Source organism: Corvus moneduloides, chromosome 10 (genome assembly GCF_009650955.1).
Source record: "Corvus moneduloides isolate bCorMon1 chromosome 10, bCorMon1.pri, whole genome shotgun sequence".
Classification (NCBI taxonomy): domain Eukaryota; kingdom Metazoa; phylum Chordata; class Aves; order Passeriformes; family Corvidae; genus Corvus; species Corvus moneduloides.
Genome location: NC_045485.1, coordinates 6082387 through 6103116, shown reverse-complemented (window position 1 = coordinate 6103116; position 20730 = coordinate 6082387). Strand labels below are relative to the sequence as shown.

At 40.0% G+C, this 20730-nt stretch overlaps 1 protein-coding gene and 1 long non-coding RNA gene across 5 annotated transcripts in view; one reads left to right on the top strand and one right to left on the bottom strand.

Moving 5' to 3' along the window:
• LOC116448754 (vesicle-associated membrane protein 2-like) overlaps positions 1-15860 on the top strand; it is a 51783-nt gene extending 35923 nt beyond the window's left edge. The window contains exons 3-5 of one of the 2 annotated variants that reach the window (XM_032119652.1): positions 2478-2636; positions 4616-4667; positions 6792-15860. In XM_032119652.1, coding sequence (XP_031975543.1) covers positions 2478-2636; positions 4616-4667; positions 6792-6808 — 228 coding nt within the window. In that variant the 3' untranslated portion in view covers positions 6809-15860. The remainder of the gene's footprint in view (positions 1-2477; positions 2637-4615; positions 4668-6791) is intronic. The other variant, XM_032119650.1, reaches the window with a different exon arrangement.
• LOC116448755 overlaps positions 1-20730 on the bottom strand; it is a 50488-nt gene that overhangs the window by 20265 nt on the left and 9493 nt on the right. For all 3 annotated transcript variants that reach the window (XR_004242104.1, XR_004242105.1, XR_004242106.1), the window contains exon 2: positions 1865-2006. This is a non-coding gene — a long non-coding RNA (uncharacterized LOC116448755). The remainder of the gene's footprint in view (positions 1-1864; positions 2007-20730) is intronic.

Sequence of the window (20730 nt, the reverse complement as noted above, 5' to 3'; positions counted from 1 at the left end):
TGCTTTAAAGACAGTAGAGAAGACCTCAAAATATCCAACTCACATGAATTTCTTAAGATGAGTTAAATGCACCTGTCAAAATAGGCTTTGTCTTTTTGAGAACCTTTTCTTTGCTGAAAATCTGGAACAGTGACTTTCTGGTCTTCCCCATTGTTGGTGCTTGGATGTGTTCACAACATCCTCTGGTTGCAGAAATGTCTAGACCACGTTCTCTCTTTATCTCTGATTTTCACATCCCACTAACTTTACTGACATTAGTGGAGTATTTCTTCCAGTGGGGAAAGAAATGTTACATTTTAGCTTTTGTCTTGGGTCAGAATAATGAAATAACCTTCTTGTCCTGAACATGTTACATCATGGTGGTCCTGTAATTGTTTATGTGAGTGATAGCAAAAGTAACTGTCCCTAAAAGATGAAAAATAATTGCTTTTTATGATCTAAAAATGAGCGATGCCTGTCAGATACATAGGGCTCTTCAAGTAGATCAGTAGAGATGGCATCAGTGAGGATAGTGAAGCCCTCCTTTGTGTTTAAGATACTCTGTATTCTGACACTTTTCACTCGGACACTTGAAAATCTGTCTTTTCGTGAAGATGATGACATAAGTTTGGCAGGAACTCTTGCCCAGTGTGAGGGGGCAATGAGTAGCTCTTGGATTTGAGGACTATGTGGGTGAAATTCAGGGTTCGTGGGGGGTTTGCCTTCCATTTGAGAGAGAGGCTGCAGTTGATACGGGTTTGGAGTTGATAGCACGTGGTCGGCAGGTCCTTTTTAACAGGGAAATCACAATTATAAGAATGGCCGAGGGAGGCAAACCGGCCCTTCCAGCACTGTGCGGTCACTGGGGTGACGCTGGTTTGCAATACCGAAGGATCCGGGCTGGGAGCGTGGCTTTGACCTTTCTCCCAGACCTTTTCCGGCTGTTTTCCTTCCGTGCCGTGCGGGGAAGTCACCCGTAGGTGGCAGCAGAGCCACGGGCAGCGCCGCTCCCCAGCCCGGCTTCGCAGGAAGCCTTGGGTCTGCATGAAACCACTGATCTTTTTAATGCTAGACTAATGTCCATATAGCATTTCAGGTATACCTCTATTGGGTTTTCTCATCTGATTCCTCCAGACGTCGTAGAGCTTATTTTCTAAGGCCCAGGAAAACATTTATTTATTTGACAAAAATGAAATCTCATCTGGAACAAGTGTTCACTGCAGCCAGGTTAGATTCAGTAAGTAGTTCTGGAGGGGAAAAAACCATAAAAATTTAACTGAATGGGTAGGAAATAGTAGAGTATTTTGCTTCAGCATTTTCAAATAGTTTAAAATTTTCACTACAAATCATTGTACCATGTTAAAACTCAATTAAATAGTAGCTGAGAAATTAATACTGTTAAAAATTATTATTATTTTATATGAAGTTAAATGCTTGGAAGGTTTTGGGTTGGAAAAGCAAGTAAGAAATTTGAATCGACCAAAACATTTCATTTTGGTTTAGGTTTGGTAGACAAGTGGAACAAATCTTTTGAGACCTTCTGACCTTTTGAGACCAGTCCTTTTAAAGATTCTTTCACTACCAATTTTATCTCACTGTATTTGAATAATGTATCTTTTAAATAATTCTGGATTTTTGCAGGTAATAGTTAAATCTTATTAAATATGTATAACATGGAATTCCTTTTTATAGAGTATGAGAATTTACAGACCATCAGCCTCATTCACTGCTAGAAAACTTGGACACAGCATTACTGAAGTAGTTACACTGTCTGACATTTGCGTTAGAGGTGAATTGCTACAGGATTTCCATTTAGTTATTGGCTTGCTGGGAGAGGATTTTCATCTTACCCAATGTATAAAATATATATATGAACAGCCCTTACCTGTGGTGTACTGGCTGTGCAGTAAGGTGGCATGAACACTTTGCTACTCTTCAGGCTGAATTTGCTCAGGTAAAACATTCTCCTCCTCCAGTTTCAAGCAGGACTTCAAATTATGGCTGAGAAGTCATCTTGCCCAAAAGATCTGCAGAATGAGAAAATTCTTTGGTGAGGAAATGCATACAGTTCCCTTTAGAGTGGCCTTTATCAAGATAATTTCTCTAGTTCAAGTAAGGAAGATATTAAAAGTATAAGGAAAATAATGGCTTGTTCTTAGTGATGTCAATCAAATTGTGGTATAGAGATCTTCATCAGGTTTTTGTATCTATGTAAAAGAAATCAAAAACTTTAATAAAACTAACTATGGTATTTCATGATGTCTTTTTATTTTCTACCTTTAAGAGCACCTGAGCACAGTGCAGCTGTGCTCACCTTGTTTTCACTGGGTGTGTTTCCATAGGCTGGGATTTTGAGGCACAGTCCAGGTAATGCCATCACACATCATAATGGCAAATGGCTGAGTTTAGGATGATGTGTGGTATTTCAGGGTGTGAACAGACAGGTGTCCTTCAGCTTTCCTGTGTGAGGAGTCTCACATGCGTCTGTGCCTTTGTAGGTGGTTGACATCATTAGAATGAACGTGGATAAGGTGCTGGAAAGAGACCAGAAGCTGTCGGAGCTTGACAACCGGGCAGATGCATTGCAAGCAGGTGCCTCACAGTTTGAGACCAGTGCAGCCAAACTGAAGAGGAAATACTGGTGGAAAAATTGCAAGGTAAGGAATATAAATTCTTGTTGAGAATCACTTCATGGCAGGAATTGCTTTCACTTGCATTTAGTGGGACTTTGCCTGCAGGATGGCACCTCTGAGTCATCTCTTCTTGTCAAGGCAAGAAAGAGGTGCCTTGACCTTGAGACTCCATAGGTCAAGCAACTTTGATCTTTACCAGAACCCATAATTTGTGCAGCATGTAAAATGTCGATACAATTTTTGGTGCTTCACCAGTGCCTTCAAATAGGGATGGGAAGGCATTCCATGTCGATTCATGTCAGTTCTCTGTGTGAATCGCAAAACCTGGTCAGGTGCAGTGAACTCTAGCAATGGGAGAAAAGAAGCTTTTTTCTTGTGGGGATCATCAGCCTTTTGATTTTCCTTCAGGATGGTAAACTATAAAAAATACCCCAAACTGGATTCCACAAATTGCTGTGAGAAGGGAGGAAATTACAGTCTTTTATAAAGAGGGGCTGGTTAGGATAGAGCAGGACTTTCACTGACCAGCTGCCTTCTCTGCTGTCTTCAAAGTCTAATCCTTTCCCAAGAGCAGAGGGAATCTCACTCTCCTTTGCTTTTTCAGACTTTCTCCAGTATTTGTGGATTTTGGACCCAGAAACTTCATTTCCTCTTACTCTTCTAAGACTCACGTCTTTGCTTCTTTCTACTCATGCACCGCCAACATGAACCCTATGCCAAAAGTTCAGCTTCATTTCCATTTCTCAATACCGACTTTCCTGCTGACTACTTATGTCCACCCAAAATAAAACCACCTGTTCCTAAGGGAGAATGCCACATATATCCCTCGCTAGCCTGTTGTCTGCTTTGTCTCTTCAATCCACAGTGCTATGAAATGTAAAGCAAGAAAAAATATTCTGGGTAAACCACATGTACAAACACTCCAGAAATAAAAGCATCTAGGTTAGAAATTCAACTGAGTAGGTCCTCTGGGCCTCTTTTATGCCTAGAAGTGCAGGCAGCAGGACTTTTGGGAGCTACAAGCACAGATTTTGAGTTACGTTCACCCATGTGACTGCAGTCATCAGAATGATCTGCACTACACTAGACCTTCAAACCTACCCTCATTCTCCTTTCCTCATTGTCCCTTCCTGCTTTATCCTGACAAACAATCTCCCCATCCTTCCTCTGGCTCCCAGTCTCTGGAAAGAGAGGGTAGAAATTAAAAAAAAAAAATCTCCTGCAAGCCAGTGGTTGGCTCTGTCCTCCAGACACATGTTAGGAGGAATGAAGGCCTTGATTTGACATGCCCATGTTTGTTGTTTTTCAGTCTTACTACTCGCTGGGGTAATAATGGCAACTGGACTGCAGCATCCCTGGAGGGCTCGTTAGCTTTCAGTGAGTCTCAAGTGGGGGCTCTGAGCCACACAGCTCAGTGCTGCTGTGATCTGTGCACAGCTGCCTCTGCTCTACCTGTTCCTGGGGGAGCAGACTCCTGCTTTGCAATGAGCTATTTCCAGGAGAACATGCTGGAAACTGTTCTGGCTAGCATGGGCTGCTTCTCCCAACAACGCAAGCATACAAAGCAGCACAAATAGCTGCTGGGCTTTAGACATCTCTAGCTGCCTCTTCACTGACGTCAGGAACATGGGGAAAAGGGATCAAGTGACTCTGGTATAAAGTGGTACATGGCCATGGGTGACCCCAGCCACTGGAGTTGTTTTACTTTGGAAATTAACTATTTCTTTATTGCTAGAAATGGTTGAGGTTGGTCACTGCATCTTTAGCTGACAGGCAAGAACTGGCTAGCTTTGACAAGAGGCTATGTCCATTGTTGGTGGTCAGCTGGTTTTAAAATTGACACTAAATTTGGGGCCTTAACAAGTCTGTTGCAGTGAGTCTTTACAAGAGTTAAAAGTATGAGGAATGAGTCACTAAGTAAAAGCAAAAAAATTGAGGGGTTAATGTCTTTCATGTGAAAACCTGACTTTCTCTTTTTCTTTCTTATAACTTTCTTTTTATAGATGATGATCATCCTTGGTGTAGTATGCGCAGTCATTCTCATTATAATTATAAGTGAGTAATTCGTTTTCTCTTTTATCTATAATCTCAATAGCTTGTGACTTAAGAATGGCTGCTATATTAAAAGCCAAAACAACAAAAAAAGGATATAAAATATTTGAACTGATTAATTTGTGAAATTTCCCTTCTAGTGTTATGCTTTTATAGTGAGAATTACTGCAAACTCCCTGGACACATATTGGCAGAATTTGTTGACATTTAATGTTTTTTACATTAGCATGTTACATAACTTTCCCTAGGATTAAAAACTCTCCCTTTTTATGTTTAAAGTAAGTTTTTATGCAGTCTCAGAGATCTTCCTTTCATTATGATGAGTGCCATAGTCCTGGTGTTTTCTACTAAGAACAGTAATTCTTGAAATACCTCATGCCTATAAAAAGAGGGTGAAGGCACACAGGCAAACAGGCATCTGATGAATTTTTAAAAGCATGTAGGTGCCTAGTTGCTACCATATCAGCTAGAATTTGAGATGTCAGTGTTTCTGAAGATCCTCTGGCATCTCGAATGCACAAATGTTGTTAAAAGATGGCCCAAAGTCTCACTGATTTCTTTTCTCAGAAGATCATCTCATTCCATGCAGTTGTTGTAGGAAAGTTAGCTATGAATGAATAATAGCAGTCGTGCTGCTTGGGACTCAGGGATCTTGTAATGACAGGAATTGAACATTTCATTTATGTAACCCTATGTTAGCAACAGCTGTTATGTGACATAACTGTAATATGGCATTAACTCCTAAAAGGGAGATTTCTTCAGATGGGCAATCCAGGTAGTAACCCAGAAGAGATTCACCAGAAGGCTAGACCATGGATGTGAGTTAATTCCCAGCTCTCAAATTACATGCCTCATATTAAACATGTTTCCATTTTCCTCTGTTGCTCCTGTAAAGGAGGCTTACAGGATCACCTGTAAAAATGACTAAATGGAATGAGATACATGTGACAGTTTATTAGCCTTATGAACCATGGCACCAGCGTGACCCAGAATAATTCCAGGGTTTCGTAACACTGAGACGGCAAGAATGGGAAATGGTTAGATATTAATTAACTATATTAACTGGGTACTCAAGGCAACGGGCTTCAAGAGAAAGACCGGCCCTTCTTCTGCAGCAACCAGACAAAAGAAGATGTGCAGCCATTGAACTAATTGCTGTGTATATACGCCTCATTGAGCATTATGTGATCTTAACAAGAAAGTAAAAAGCGGTCAAGATAGTTTGTAACTCCTCCATAGAAGTTAAGGCTGAACCATATATAAGTAGAACATTGTTTCACTCGTGGTTTAAAGTGTTGAATGCCTGTCCTGGTAAGTTTAAAAAAAAAAGACACTGCAAGTTTGACACGGGTTAGGTTGAGTTTAGGGTATTTAATCACAAACTTGAGTGCCATATTGTTCAACCCAGGTCGTGGCTCACCATAGTGAGATCTAGTACCAGGTCAGTGAGATTTAAGTGTACCTGTTGTTCAAGTAATTTTTTCAGGCTGATTCTTCTGTAGTAAGTGCCTAAAGGTTGCAGCTTCAGGAAGGACCCTGTGTATTTATCTCAATGCTGTATTTATTCACAGTAGCTCTCAAGTATATGTTTAAATCCTATAGACATCAAGCATCCAAGTGCTGTTAGACACAAGGCCTGCATGACTTTTCCAGTCCGGGATTTGAATGGGAACAAGATCATACCCTCCATGAGGGGTGGCTATAGATGCAGATAAGCTGAGCCATTCCTCACAGCAGCAAGCTACCATGGGTGGTGAAATGGCCCAAGCTGCCTGCTGGAGGAAGCAATACAACACATGGCTTTGCAGGTGTTGCTGGAGCTGGGGAAAGCAGATAACATCACTGTCAGTCCTTGCCCTTTCTCTCATTTGAGCCACAGTCTCCCCTGCTTTCTACTCCAGTTTCCCCTCCAAATTCCATTTGACACAGGAGGACCCATCCTCATGTCTGCTAGAAAGGAATACTGTGTGCAAGACATGTCATGCTCCTTCAGCTAAGATGTGCTAAAGATGTTTGCAATTCTCTGACATCACACGCTTCTGTAAGATAAAGCACAACAGTAACTCTGTAATAACTGTTGGTTTTTGTCTTTTTTTAATCTTTCTTTCCTTCTGCTTCATTTCCCAGTTTATTTCTCCACTTGAAAAAGCAAAGAAGGAAGACTTGGCACAACTTTGTTCATATCAACCGACGATATCAGTGTTCCTTTGTTGAACTCCGCTTTTTAATTCCCGGTGTCTTGGGATTTTTGCTTGTAATAACCCATAAGCATTCAGTGTGGTGTATTTTGGAATTCTGTTGTTTCCACAAGAAACTGTACCAGCTAAATACTGCCAAGTAGTTCCATACACTGTCTAATCACTGTGTCTTAAAATGTGTATGCACTGACCTTCAGAAACTGTAGTATATGAAAAGCATCCTAAAACATCTCCGAATCAGAGAATGCAGCTGTGGGGAAGCTCCTGTTTAAAGGGACACTGTCAGGTGGATTGGACTCAAATCGAAGGTTGCAGCAAACATTAGGACCAAAATTCTCAATCTGAGCTCCTAAAGTTGGATGGCAAAATCCATTGTCAGATGTATCTCTTATTCCCATTGAAGGAAGAGAGTGATACCTACAAGTATTCATGTAAGATATCACATTTCCATTTAGCCAACCAAACACAGATTTTTTTGAGATTAGATGTAGAATCCAAGTCTAAAAACATTGTCTACAGAAAATAAATAAGACTGGTTTATCATCTTTTATGGATTTAATTTTTTCCTTATGGAAAACACCTAATGGTGTTTGGAACAACCAAGATGGCCTCAATACAAAAGCCAGAAAGAAAAAAAGTTGTATGACAACCAAAAAGCATTAGCTAGCACAGTCCTGAAAAAGCCAGGTGAAATGCAGAAGTGGTAATACAGGCATCACAAATTACTCAGAAACAGTTTCTTGCTAAAACCTCAAGACACTGTTTGTCACGTTTCATGGGACATCTCTTGAATACTAATCCACAATAGTTAGGCCCAAACTTAAAGCACATGAGCAGCACTGGTGCTGTCTGCGGCTTTCCAGCTCTGTTGTAGGAAGCTGCCTCTGCACCAGTTTGCAGAAATGGTCCCTGCTGTGAGGATCATTCAAAAATCAGGAAGAAGGTAGGGGGGAACAGTGGAGAGAGGCTGAGAAACGGAAGGGTGCCTAGCAAAGCTTTCCTGAAGAAGAGGAAGGAAGAGAAACACTGTTCAAAGTAGTGGTGTTAAAAAGCTTTAAAAATATATATTTTAATTTGTGCATGTGGATAGTTCATAAACTAAAGTGTCAGCTTTATAAAGTGCTCAGCTGAGATACCTATTATACTCAATTAATTTAGACTAACATTTGATGTAATTAAAAGAAATTATATATTGTGGCTTGAGAGAAAGTTCTTGTATGGTCTTGCGAATTTCTTGTTTCTTTCTTTTTAAAGCAGTGAATAGTTTAATCATCCTTAACCAAACTAAAAATGAATTAATCACATTTTGAACCAGGAAATTCAGAAAAGGATCTTTTTAGGATAACTCCTTCAGAATTCCTAAAAAGAATTCATAGAATTTAAAAAATAATAATTTGGTGGGTTGGGGTTTTTTGTCTGCAATTTAATTAGGGAATAGAAACAGTGGTAATAGTAGTGTAAATATTCCCACTGTGGAGTATCTCTCTTGACATGGTTTTAGATTTAAAAAAATGGATACCCTGACCAGTTTGTTGCTGTGAATCTATATATAAATTGTGCTGAAGTAGAATTTTGCAGAGAGAATAAGTAATGATCAATTGAAAGGTTCCAGTTACATTCTCCCCTAAATATTTATTACTTTATAGTCATGCGTACTGCTTCATATCATTAAGTCATAAGTGGCTCCAGTCTTAATGAAGCTGAATATTCAAAGTTACTAATTTGATCCTGGACTCCCTGGTATGCCCTGTTCACTTCAGTCCTTCAGCTGGGTGAGAACATAAACAATTCTGAAATCCTCATGGGTCAGACAAAAATCATAGGGATGATGAAAGGCCTGACTCCATGAGGTGACACACCTGAGTGCTAAGTATAATGGAGCTTTCACTGGTAGAGGAACAAGCCATCCATCTTCAGGACCCTTTTAAACTGCTAAGATAATTAGATAGCTGATATGAAAGAATTATCTCCTAAGATTGGGACCCTGCCACCCACACCCATGTTGAGCGTGGTGTCCTCACAGAGCTTCTCGACTGAAAAGACTGATGAGATGAAGATAGCTTTCGCTGGAGGTGGTGCAATCAGTAAGGTGATATGCTGATACTGAGCCTTAATGTAGATGTTCCTTCTCCTCTGAGAGGCTGAACTGAGTACTCAGCTGATAGGACTGCAAATACACATTAAATCGTTTGAATCCTCTAGCTACAACCATGCAAAGCTCCCAAATGAAACTGTAGTGAAAGTGCTGTGAGGATGCAAAGCTTACATCCTCCCAGCTAATGTAGTTCAAGCAAGTTAATAATCAAAGTGGGACCTTTAGGTGAGAGTGGAGAATAGAAATTGTTCTTTGTGGAATGTGGACCCATTCTCTCTCAAAACTGTAACTAATGGGGGGGTGACTGCTAAATGTTAGTGAGACTTTGCAAGGAAGAGTTAAGAAATCTACCTTCTAGTGGGTTGTAGAATGTTTGTGAAGAGACTATTTCCTCCTGTGTGGTAATGAAATATGATAAATTAATATGCTTAACTTTTCAAAGTTGTTTGCCCACAGTGTGCTTGTGAATGCTGAATGTTTGCTCCTGCTTGTGCCATGGTAGTTGGTTGTAATTGGTAAGATAAACCATGTGACTTTTCTAATTCAGCCCAGGAAGCATGAACAAGTGTGTCTTTCCCTGATGCACAGACCCAGAGCTCAACTGCTCTTGCAGAGGGTTAAATCTTCAGCAAGGAGAGTATGGTAATATCGAACTGTTCAGGGTCATAGATTGTGCAACAGCATCACATATGTGCAGACTGGTGCAGAGGACAATCTGTATAAACACAGTTGGAGATCTTATTTGTGTTGAAGCCAGGATTGATTGCATTCAACTCGCTGCTTCTACATTTTAAATGTCCGTACAGTTACAACTGCCTGCCTGTAAATTGTCCATGAAGAGGTTAAGCCATTCTTGTTCAGTCACCACTGATTAGAATTTCAGCTCCTGCTTTGCACCACTGACTGCTGCCTAGGCTCTTCCCTTGGGCTGGTAAAACATCACAAAAGGGCTTCCCTTTAGTGACTCCGTAGCAAATCCTCAGGGCACTCCAAGGCCATTGCTTTCTGACTGCCACCTTGGGGACCAAACTGAAGACTCTTCTGGCTGGAAACAATGCTTTTGGTAGCTTTATCCAGAAGTAGACGTTGTTTGAGACCTGCCTATTCCATCCTTATAAGAAGCTCTTCCTCTGCTTTCTGGACCACAGCTGTACTTCTCAGAGGCTGTATAGCAGGAGGTGCCCTTCACACAGAGCATAGCTGAAAGGAAGTGGTTAACAGCTGGTCTGTGCCTGTACCATAGCTGCTGCTTGGCTTGTCAATGATCATACATCAGCTTCTGAGCTTGAACAAGTGTTATTTGCACCCACTATCAACAGGCTAGTGAGGTCCTGCTTGGGCATTACACTTCCTCTCAAATTTAGCTCACGTTGCAGTAACACAGATGTGGCTTTAAACCTGAAAACATTGTTGCACATAACTTGGCAGGAAAACTTAGTGTGGAAGCCCTAACGACATACTTGACCTGATTTTCAGTTGACAACATTATGTAACAGCACAGTCAATCCAACATAGTCAAACCTGATCCAATACTATTAGAAGGAGGATGGAAGAATTTGATCAAGATTCTGAATGTAACCTAGAGTCTGTAAGACAAGGAATGATTTAGAAATGTAGATTTTTAAAGCTGGCACTTTCTTTTTGTTGGAACCTGCATGATGTTAGCCCTGGGAACAGTTCAGGCAAGTAAAATATTTGGCTTTTTTCTTTTTATATAGTGATCTGCAATAAGTGACTTAAACACTCTCAGTGATGGAAGAGCAGGACATTATTGTCTGTGCAAGGATTGAATTAGAACAGCCTAAATCTGTTATGCTTTTGTCTGAGTAGCAAGACCTTTTAAAATTCTACTGTTTCTCTGTCACTACTCCTCTGACAGGGCTTCACCTAACTTTAATTTTATGAGCAGCTGGACTACTTCTTGTCTGAATACAATGGATTTTAGCTCTTAAGAGCAAGTTCTTGACTTGGCATCGGTATTAGAACATACCTGCAAAATGGTGATGTCTGCTTCTCAGAAGTGCAACTACCATGGGAGACTCAAACTTCAGGAGCTTTTAGAAGCTCGATGTTACTCAGCTCTTTGATGCTTTTACAGAGTGAATTTTCTCTATTCCATGGCAGATTATCCACACAGTGGGAATATGTATGATCTATTATTTTTTTTATGAGAGCACCTTGATTGCATGTTGGTGAGAGACCTTCACAAATAACCTAAAGAGCACTGGGGTATGATCCAGGATTTAGATCTCAACCCTGCTTCTCCTGCCCTTTAAACAGGGAAGAGGGCTGAACCAGCAGCCATGTAAGGCACTGGGGTCCCTCCCAATGTACACAGTGAGTATGAGAAAGGTCTCAAAGTCTCTATGATCTGGATTTGCATCCTGACCTGAACTTTAGATCTCTAACAGATCATAACCTTTGGGCCCTCTATGTAGTCAGAAGACTGAGATGCTCTTCCAGCCAGTTCTTCCTCACCTCATTTAAGTCCCTGTTGCTAGACAAGATACATTTGAGCCAGAGAAAACAAAAGCACCCTCAAATTAGCTTCTTTAAAAGCAAAATTTAAAAGGCTGAAGAAAATAGTTTGAAAAAAAAGAATTGTAGCTAGAGAAATTACTGCCTGAAGGTTTCTCAAATGGTAACATTATTGTCAGGAGGGATACTAGATTAGGATGTATGAAACAACCAAACCTCACACCAGTTGTTCTTTCTCCGTCTGGTCTCCTTCAGAAATACTTCTCTATTCCACTTCAAGAAAGGATTTTGTTTTCCTCTTCAGATAATTTCCCTTCCTTAGTTCATTAATGTATGTCTCAATTGATGTGCTCAGCAGTTTTCTTCTCCATTGAGAACTGGAAGACTCTCTGCCTTTAAACACATGCATAAAAAGAGATCTCAGCCACCCGAGGAGTTTACCTTCCTTCCTGGTGCACTGACATTTAAAAGCTACATCTTAGAATAAAGCAGAAGAACTGTGGCAGTCTGGTTACATGCAGTTTTGGTGGAGCAAACACTTGATTATTCAACAATGAGTCATTCCTGCAGTAACCTCATTCTGTCATGACTGTATCACATCTGCTAACTCTCCAAAGCAAAAACCATAACCTGCACTGGTTTCAAACATGAATACAGCCTCATGGTTTGCACGTAACACTCTATTCAACCAAAGAAGCCATGTGCTATAAGTTTAAAAGGGCAAAGTACTTGTTCTCAAAGAGAAAATATCATAGAGAACAACAAAGACAATTATGAAAAAACCTTCTCCATTCTTTAGCTCTTCTCACAGTGTCTGGCTTATCCATTATTCTTCAAGTCTCTTTCTGTTCTCTTAGAAAGCCTTTGTGGTTTTGGAGGTAGTGTATTTGGAACACGGTATATTGGGGTAGCGTTGTTCTGCCCTCTCGGTTGACTCCCTGCCTCCTGCCATGGTGTTACTGTTGCCCTCAGCCAGAGCTCAGACAGGCCTTGGGTGAAGCAGAACTTCCTCCCCATAATGCCCAGCTCTCCTCAAACCAGTCTCCACTCTCGCAGGTGGTTGAGAACACCTGAGGCAGAATATGGCTCCTGGGTCTTAATTTGGTTCAAAATTATGTGATCCAAAAGAAGGCTAAACAACAGCATTTTTGCTATACGACTTTAAATTGTAACACTGGAATTTGAATTAAACTTATTTAACAGTTCTTGTAACAGTAATTCCATTAGTTTTGTTGGAAAGAGAAGAAACAGCAAATAAGGATATTGTGCTAATGACAATATAGTAAATTGGGAAATGGTCCAAGTGAAATATCACTAACATTCAGTAACCTCCTTTTTATAAGTGGCTCTACCTAAGAGCACCTTTTTTATATTAAAATTAAGCAGTGCTTGTCTATTAAATTCAAATACTTTAAATGAACTATGACAGATGGTAGATTTTTTTCCTGGACAATGTGGCGGATATATGCAGGCAGGCTGGTGTAGCATTTTTTGCAGAGAGCACCATTTGGGGTATTCTATGCCAAGATATGGGGCTCCTGCCAGCTGCAGAAGTGGTCAAGGACTTAAGACAAATCAGGACTGGTGCAGTAAAGATAAAGACTGAACGTCCTCTTTGTCCTAGAGCAGTTTGGTCTCAGTAATGGAATCTTCATGATGCAGCATAATTATTTGGTTTACCCTTGATCCACTCCAGTACCTGTGCTTCTCCACCTATAAATGGTCTAAGGTGAGGATGGAAAATCCCTTTCCTGAATCCATTACATTCCTGTCATATATATATATATATATATATGAACACATGGTGGTGGCTTGAGCTTTTTGTAATGAAAAGTTTAAAAGAATTAAATCAGTTTCTCCCCCTGATACACTGCAGGTTTGTTTGAAGTAAAACTAAATAATGGCAGCTGCAATTATTTTCTTTGTAAGATCAAGGATTGAGATAGTGCATATAATGGACCTACAAACTCATAGATACACAATGCATAATTTTTTTCAGAAGTTTAGCTATTAATATTTATAGTATTGATCTGAAAGTTTGCTAAAATTTCTTTATTAATGAAAGTAGTCTTGGCTGGAACCAAATTTCAGTGATCAGCATGACTACCATGCCACTAACAAGCTACCAAATAATGCAAGTTCAACCCTTCATGAAACCCAAAGGGAAAAAATATTTTGAATAAAAGTAGAAATGTACGGTAAAGACTATGGGTATAGAGTTTAACCATTACTCATTTAAGTATTATTTAAGCAATTGCCAGCTATAAAAATAGTCAAATAATGTAATTATATAATAATAATTATAAAATAATTGTGAAATAATTAGCTTTCAAAGCCTAACTATAGATGAAATAATATTTTTTCTCATTAGAAAAGCTAGCTTCAATCTATGTTCCATCTACTTTTTCCCCAGACAATAAAATGCTAATGTTGCTATGACACACTCACAGGTCTGCACAATAAAACGTTAGAGATAGCACACTACTTGTCATGAAAATGTCTTGTAAATGAAACGTCCTCCCTCCCCCAGCCATAAACCTGGTAAAATATTACTCACATTAGGTTTATCAGCATCACTGAAAGATTAGAAATTAGTACCTCCTACTCAAGAGTGGGACTTAAAAACATGCTTTGTCTGTTGCAAAAATACATTCTGAGGGGGAAGCACCAACTGTGTAGAGGTTAAATTTTTATTTGACAACTCCTGTTCTTTTTTCCTTCCCCTTTCCAAAGGAAGTGCTTATATATGTAGACAGGCATTTGCCATTTAGGTGAGATGTTCTCCTTCCAAGTATGAAAGAGATGAAACAGCCAGTATCTACTGTGAGCAAACCTTTAGTTTGTTTTGCAAAATAAAAAGTTCTCTAAGTGGCAATAGATGAACTCTTATTATAAACTTGTTATGCTCATTGCAGGAAATGAGTTCATAGCCAGCTAATTAGTATTTTCCTTAATGACTTATGCTTGAGTCTTAACACAGAAGAGCAGCCTCTGGAGGTGTTTATGTAATCATTTCAGCACTGTAGTATCTCACACTCGCCAGCCTGGAGTGAGGAGCAAGGCGTGCCCTGTTCTGGAAGTGACTTCAACATGTACCTAAGCATATAGTGAATTTCTATTTTCTGTTTAACACAACAAAAACCCCTCATTTGTCCTTGCTAAATCCAGGCCTGATATGTTCTAATTCAGAAGAGGAAAAACCTTTCATCTGGATGAGAAAAAAATTAGGGAGAAAAGGACCCCTGGGGTTGCCGGGTCTGATGTCCTGCTCGAAGTAGGGCTGCCTTTGAGGTTGGATCAGGTTGTACAGGTATTGTCTTGATGAGTTCTGAAAATCTCCAAGGCCCGTGACTCCACAACAAATTCTGTCATTGGGTATGTTCAATGCCCTGCCAAGGCTGATAAAAGTGCAGGAAACACCTTTGTAAGTGCATGTGGTTTGTGTTTTTGCCTTTTTTTGGTTGTACATTTATCTGATTAGAATAAAATTCAGATCTAGTGGAAGTAAGTGCAAGCCCCCTTTTTTCAAAGGACTTCCACTGACATCAAGAAATTTTTTCTTTCTTGTTGCCATTGGTCTAAGCCAGATGTGATCATGCTGAGGATATCAATGCATTCTCTCTCCTCTGAGTGTGTGAAGCCTACTTCTCTGACCGTGAAACTGGGAATAGGCATAGAATCAGGTCCAGAACATCTGGTGAAGTCTTGTTCTGTATTGTCTGAGGTCAGTGACACAATCCTGAGTGGCTATTCAGTTACTAGACTGGCACCAAAGAAAGAAGAGGATTTACTGAGATTACTCTTTCTCCTCACAAGTCACCTTGGCAATACCACACCTGATTCAAATGCTGATGGAATGGCAGTGCAAAATAAAAACCTTTCTTCTACCTCTTTCCCTGTAATTCTTCAAGCTTTACTTCCTGTGATCGGAATAATCAGAAGTAAGTTTTCAGTTGCCCTTTTAAAAACCCAAACCCCAGACCAAATGTCTAACTGCATTCTTTTAAGGGCCACACAGTGGTGTTAAGCTATGTAGTAATACACTCAGAAAGGACCTGAAAGTCTGTGCTGAGAATAGCATCTCCCACCTCATAGACTCAGCTGTACTGAGCAAGGAGTTGTGATTTGTGCCTGTACAGAAAACAATCCATTTGCACCTTATTGGAACTATCATCTGGAGAGGAAAAATAATGCTGTGGAGACCAGGACATTTCTTAAAGTGCTTTACCTGGAGGTCAGTGGAATTTCATTTATAAATGATAGAATGCATGCATTTTGATGCTGAAATTGTGATGACTTACAAAGTTTGATATTACTGTACTTTTTTGTGAACAGTGATTTTTTTGAAGTGGTGAACATATTTTCCAAGAATATCGTAGACATTTGTAACATGTATGTTTGTGCCAATAAATCTTGTTTTAAGAAGTTTGGGTTTGTATCATTCTGTTCCCAATACACACAGTTTAAGGACAGTTGAGCAGCTTCAGCTTTCCCTCTCTGTGTTAAGTATGGGAGACTTCTAGAAATGAAGATTTTCTAATTCACACTGAGTTTTTACATGTTCAGTGTAATAGAAAAAAAAAAAAGCATCACTGTTGTATAAACAGTAATGAACCCTGTACAAAAATATACAATCATTAACAAATTGTGAATAGGAGCAGATGAGAAAATGTATTTAGTGCATTTGACCATATTCTTAATTTTCTTAATGGTAACATGGGTTTTCCTTTAATAGGGCATGGTTAACTCGGGGAACTCAATGCCATGATATACTCTTAGTTCACCAATTTGGTGTACGTTGGACAGTTTTTAGATGAAGAAAGAAGGGTTTTCAGTGAGAGGAATACAGACTCTCTTGCAGGGTCCTCTTCTGCCTTAACTTGAAGCAGCTGGTGCTGGCCACTTGCGTGATGGATTAATGGGGCATGGTAACTGTTGCCATGGTTATTCCTAATGAACAATTAAGCCCTTTGAAGGGACAAGAGTTGGAAGCTGCTTTTCTCCCCTTCCTAGCGCCTACACCTAAATTTTAAATTGCATAAGCATCACAGTAACTCCCAGGTAGCTCCACACCTTCAATGCACTTGGGGCATTATTCAACAACTCTAATTTTGTTGCAAATGGTCTCAGAACACATAAAAGGCACATTATTGTCTCTCCCCACCCCAAACCCAGGTAATGTCAAGATGCCTTTTTGTATGAAGGTTCTTTATTAGCAAAACTATAGATTTGTCCTTGGTAACTCAGTGCACCTGGCAATCAATTGAAGACACTTTTGAGTCTAAAAGGAGGAGCTGGGACAAAGCAATCACTGATTTCATACATTGCACATTCTGGTCTATGTGAAATAGCAAATAAGGACCAAGTGAGAAAGTGAATTATGTTGACTGGTGCATGTGAACATGATATTAAAGAACACAGGAAGCTGATCAAAGCCAAAGTGAGGCTTATTAAGAGAGCACAATGGGCTGATGCTCCACTAGCACTCTTACAGCAAGGTTGCGTAATTAGCTCAGTTTTATTGAAAAAAATCCCAATTTCTGACTTTTGAGCTTACACAGAATTCTAGAAAATGACAAAACCAAGTGAAAATGAAGTTATGTTTAAAATAATGGAGATATTTAGATGGATATGGAAGAATCAGTAAGATTATATGAAAAATCTATCTTTCATTCTGGTCAGATAGATTTGCATAGTTCATGACAGTTCAGGGAGCAGAAAGAAGAACTGCTTCCTAGGGGTTATTAAACTATGTGGGGTGACGAACTCCTGGGACATGCACATGCTTTGGAAAGTCAATACCAGATAGTTCAAAGACAAAACAATCCTTGAAGTGACTGCCTACACACTTTGCTTTGTAAGCTGAAGTACCTGAAGGTAAGTGAATGAATACGATACTTGTAAGTGCTCCTGACAGTTTTGAAATTTAAAAAAAAGTCGCACATGACTAAAGATGGTCAAAACTGCAATCTGAGAAGAAAAGTTGGCAAACTGCTTGAGTTCCATATGAAAGAAAGGCAGTGGTAACTACTAGAGAGCCAAGCCAGCTCTTTTTGCTTTCCCGGGAGTTTTCAGTCTAGGGGAAAATTACCTTGTAACACCGCCTGTGGTTGGGCAGCTCCAATCAAAAGCTCTTACCGCGCCAAGGTAACCATGAAGAGAACATTTTACTAGGGGAATTTCCTGGTACAGACTTATTACACTTTTAAGGCAGTTTTTATAATGATTCTGCAGAAGTAACACCCTTGTCTTCTCCTTTATCATCTGAACAGTGTAATTATAATTCAACAGCTGTTGGCTGACTGCTTTACAAAGGCAAGTAAAGCCTGGTGTTTCTACATTCTGTTGGCCATAAAGCAGATTTACTCTGCAGAATGTAGTCAGTGGGTTTGATAATTTGACTTCTAGTACTTACCTAATGACTGGCAGGTTGTTCTTTTTATTAGGAAATGTACAATACAACATCAAGCTATTTACATCTTCCCTGGCTTAGCCTAGAAAACACCTGCTCCATGGTCCAGTTTCACCAGGAACTGGAAAGGCTTCCCAATACCATACAGTGCATGCTTCTGTGATATAATCTGTAGTAATCCATAATGACAGTGCACTGAAAGAGCTGGCTAGATCAGGGGTGTTGCCAGCACCATACAGCCCTGCACCAATCCAGGTTTTGTTAAACTTCCTTCCTAATGTTTCAAGAAAGGTACAGAAGAGAGAAAACCAAAAATTCTCACTAGTCTGAGTCAAATGACCAGGGAGACAGCGAGGAATTTTTTTTTTCTCAGATCAGACTATCCAGTGAGTCAGTTCAGCTGTGAACAGGATGCAGAAAGCAAGCATCTGGAACTGTAATGCCCCAAGGAACACTGAGGTTAATAGTGATTGAGGATCTGGGAATGTAAACCAGTAATTACAATGCATACATTGCACTGGCAAAGAATACTTTAATCTCCTTTTAATGTCTCACTTTGAAGACACCTATGAGTTCCAGTGACAAAGTTCAATCATTTTATCACCAGGAACTGTCTGGATTAGTTTTGCCATCCTTTTACCTGCTTATCAGTCATCATTTCATAACCACACATGCTCTTGGCCTGCTTCAGTCCTCTAGAAAGCTCTATCTGAGCTTAATTTCTGAGCTGGCTCAAAAATCTTTTTATTGTTCTGCTTACTATCTGGGCATAGTGTATAGTTCTTACTCTTCTGTTTGCTGTTTTTCTTCAGTTTGACTAGCCCATGTCCTCCTTAGTCATCCTGACAGTCCATCCATGCACACTTGCCAGTTCTGTCTCTTATGACCATTGCAGTTCTCAGTTCTCTGCTCCAAGTAAAGGTTTGCCAAATGCTGTATGTGGTGGCACAAATGTTTGTGACAACCTGAAAATATCTTACTACCATATTAGTATTTCTCACAAGTGCCTTTACCCTCCAACCCCCATGGCAGTCATCCTAATCATCCTGTTACACCTGTTGGGTTTTTTAATCTCTTTTTCTTATCTTTACAAGTTTAGGACCAACAAAATTATCATTGTTGAATCAATAGCAAGCGATATCCTCAAGAATTAATTTGATCCGAATTCTCCTGCCTCTATCACCAAAACAAATCGTATTGATACATCCAGTGCCCAGCCAGATGGCAGCTAGGTGACCTGAGACACTGCCTATAAATCAACTAACAGTTTCATTTCAGTCTTTTGTTTTACTCAAAATCTCACGGTTTGCATGACTTTTTCTCCCCCCAGAGGTTTTTTATACTAAAAGTAGAACTTGCCTACTGCACTCACCAGCTGAGGCATTTCTTGACCACTCAGGTATCTCTGCTCTGTTTGAATGCCTGTTGAAAATACTATTATTTCAGGCTGCCTAGGGTTGGAAGCTAGATGAAAAAAATCACAGTCTTTGTTAAGGAGAAAAGACATCTTTGGATAGCTGTAAGCACAAGTATCCTCAAGGCCTGCCTTTAACATAGATAAAGAGCCAGTCCACATCTTTTTCTGCAGCTGAGCTTAGAACTTGAAACTGTACGGAGTGAGAAAGCCAAGCTTGGCTGTATAAGTGGTAGTGCTGTGCCCATTATGGGCTTCCCTTGCCTATATGTAGATTTATCAGCTCTCATGTAGGATATTGAAGTGTCTTCTGATGCCATTAAGACAAGGTATCCCTGTGCCTGGACTTTATTAAAAATGGCCTTTGGGTAGATCATTAATACACAGTTAAGTTCAGTCTGAACACTTCTTCAGCCTTGTACAACACATCATGATGTGATGATGTGATGTGATGTGATATGTGATGTGATGTGATGCCTGAAAAAGAGAGGAAGCAAAAGGCACATAATCATTAAAAAGGAGTTCCTCAGCATATAACCTGTCTGCTCCTATTTGACCCAGACATGAGGGAGGAGTCAAAATTCAATCCACTCAAACTAGCAGCTTCTATTCCTGATCGTTTTCTCTTTGTGGACCATAGCACAATCTCTGAAAGCTTTCTGTAGAGATTTGCAGAACTATCTCTGCCCCTTAAAACAAGCTGACAAGGATGGGCACATCACTATATATCTGCAATGCCAGAAAGCAGGTTGTCTTTTAAACTTCCTTTTCCCATAGATAAATATGTAAATATTTAAAAAGAAATGTCTTGCTTTTAAAACTGCCTTAATGGAGGAAAAAAACCCCCAAACAACAAAAGCCCCATGTTTTTTGGTTTCAGCTGTCCAGCAGTGCAGCCACCTGCCTGCTGCAGCTCCCTGAAGTGACTCTGTGCCTGGCCCAGGAGGCATCCAGTGAGCAGAGCCACGACCACCCCATGGTGCCCAGCCTGGGAATGTCAAACAGTGGCAGCCAGTGCAGGCAGCGCTGCCCTGTGACAGCAGGGGCACTGTCAGTCACCGCTTACTGCTCTTGTGAATTTATTTCACAAATGATGCCAACATAGGCTAACAGGGTCAGACTCAATCTCAAATGCAAAACAAATTTGGTCACAATTTGTCTGTATGGGATTAAACTGCACTGAATGATGCCTTAGGTTTTAACTTTTATATTTTTCAAATCCTGTACTGCTTAGTGTGTAACTCTGAAGTTTTGTGTGGCCTGTTAGCTGCTGTTCTCTGATGCTGGTTAGACATAACAAAGCCTCTCTAGGTTTGCTCTTCAAGGACACCAGGCCCCAAAATGTACAAACTAAAGCCTCTGAAAAAGGGGGCAAACTTGGGGTAATTACATAATTAACTGAGGTTATAATTGGAGAATTAACCCTGATATGCAAATGAACCAAACTTATAAAAGTGTGAAGAACCCGT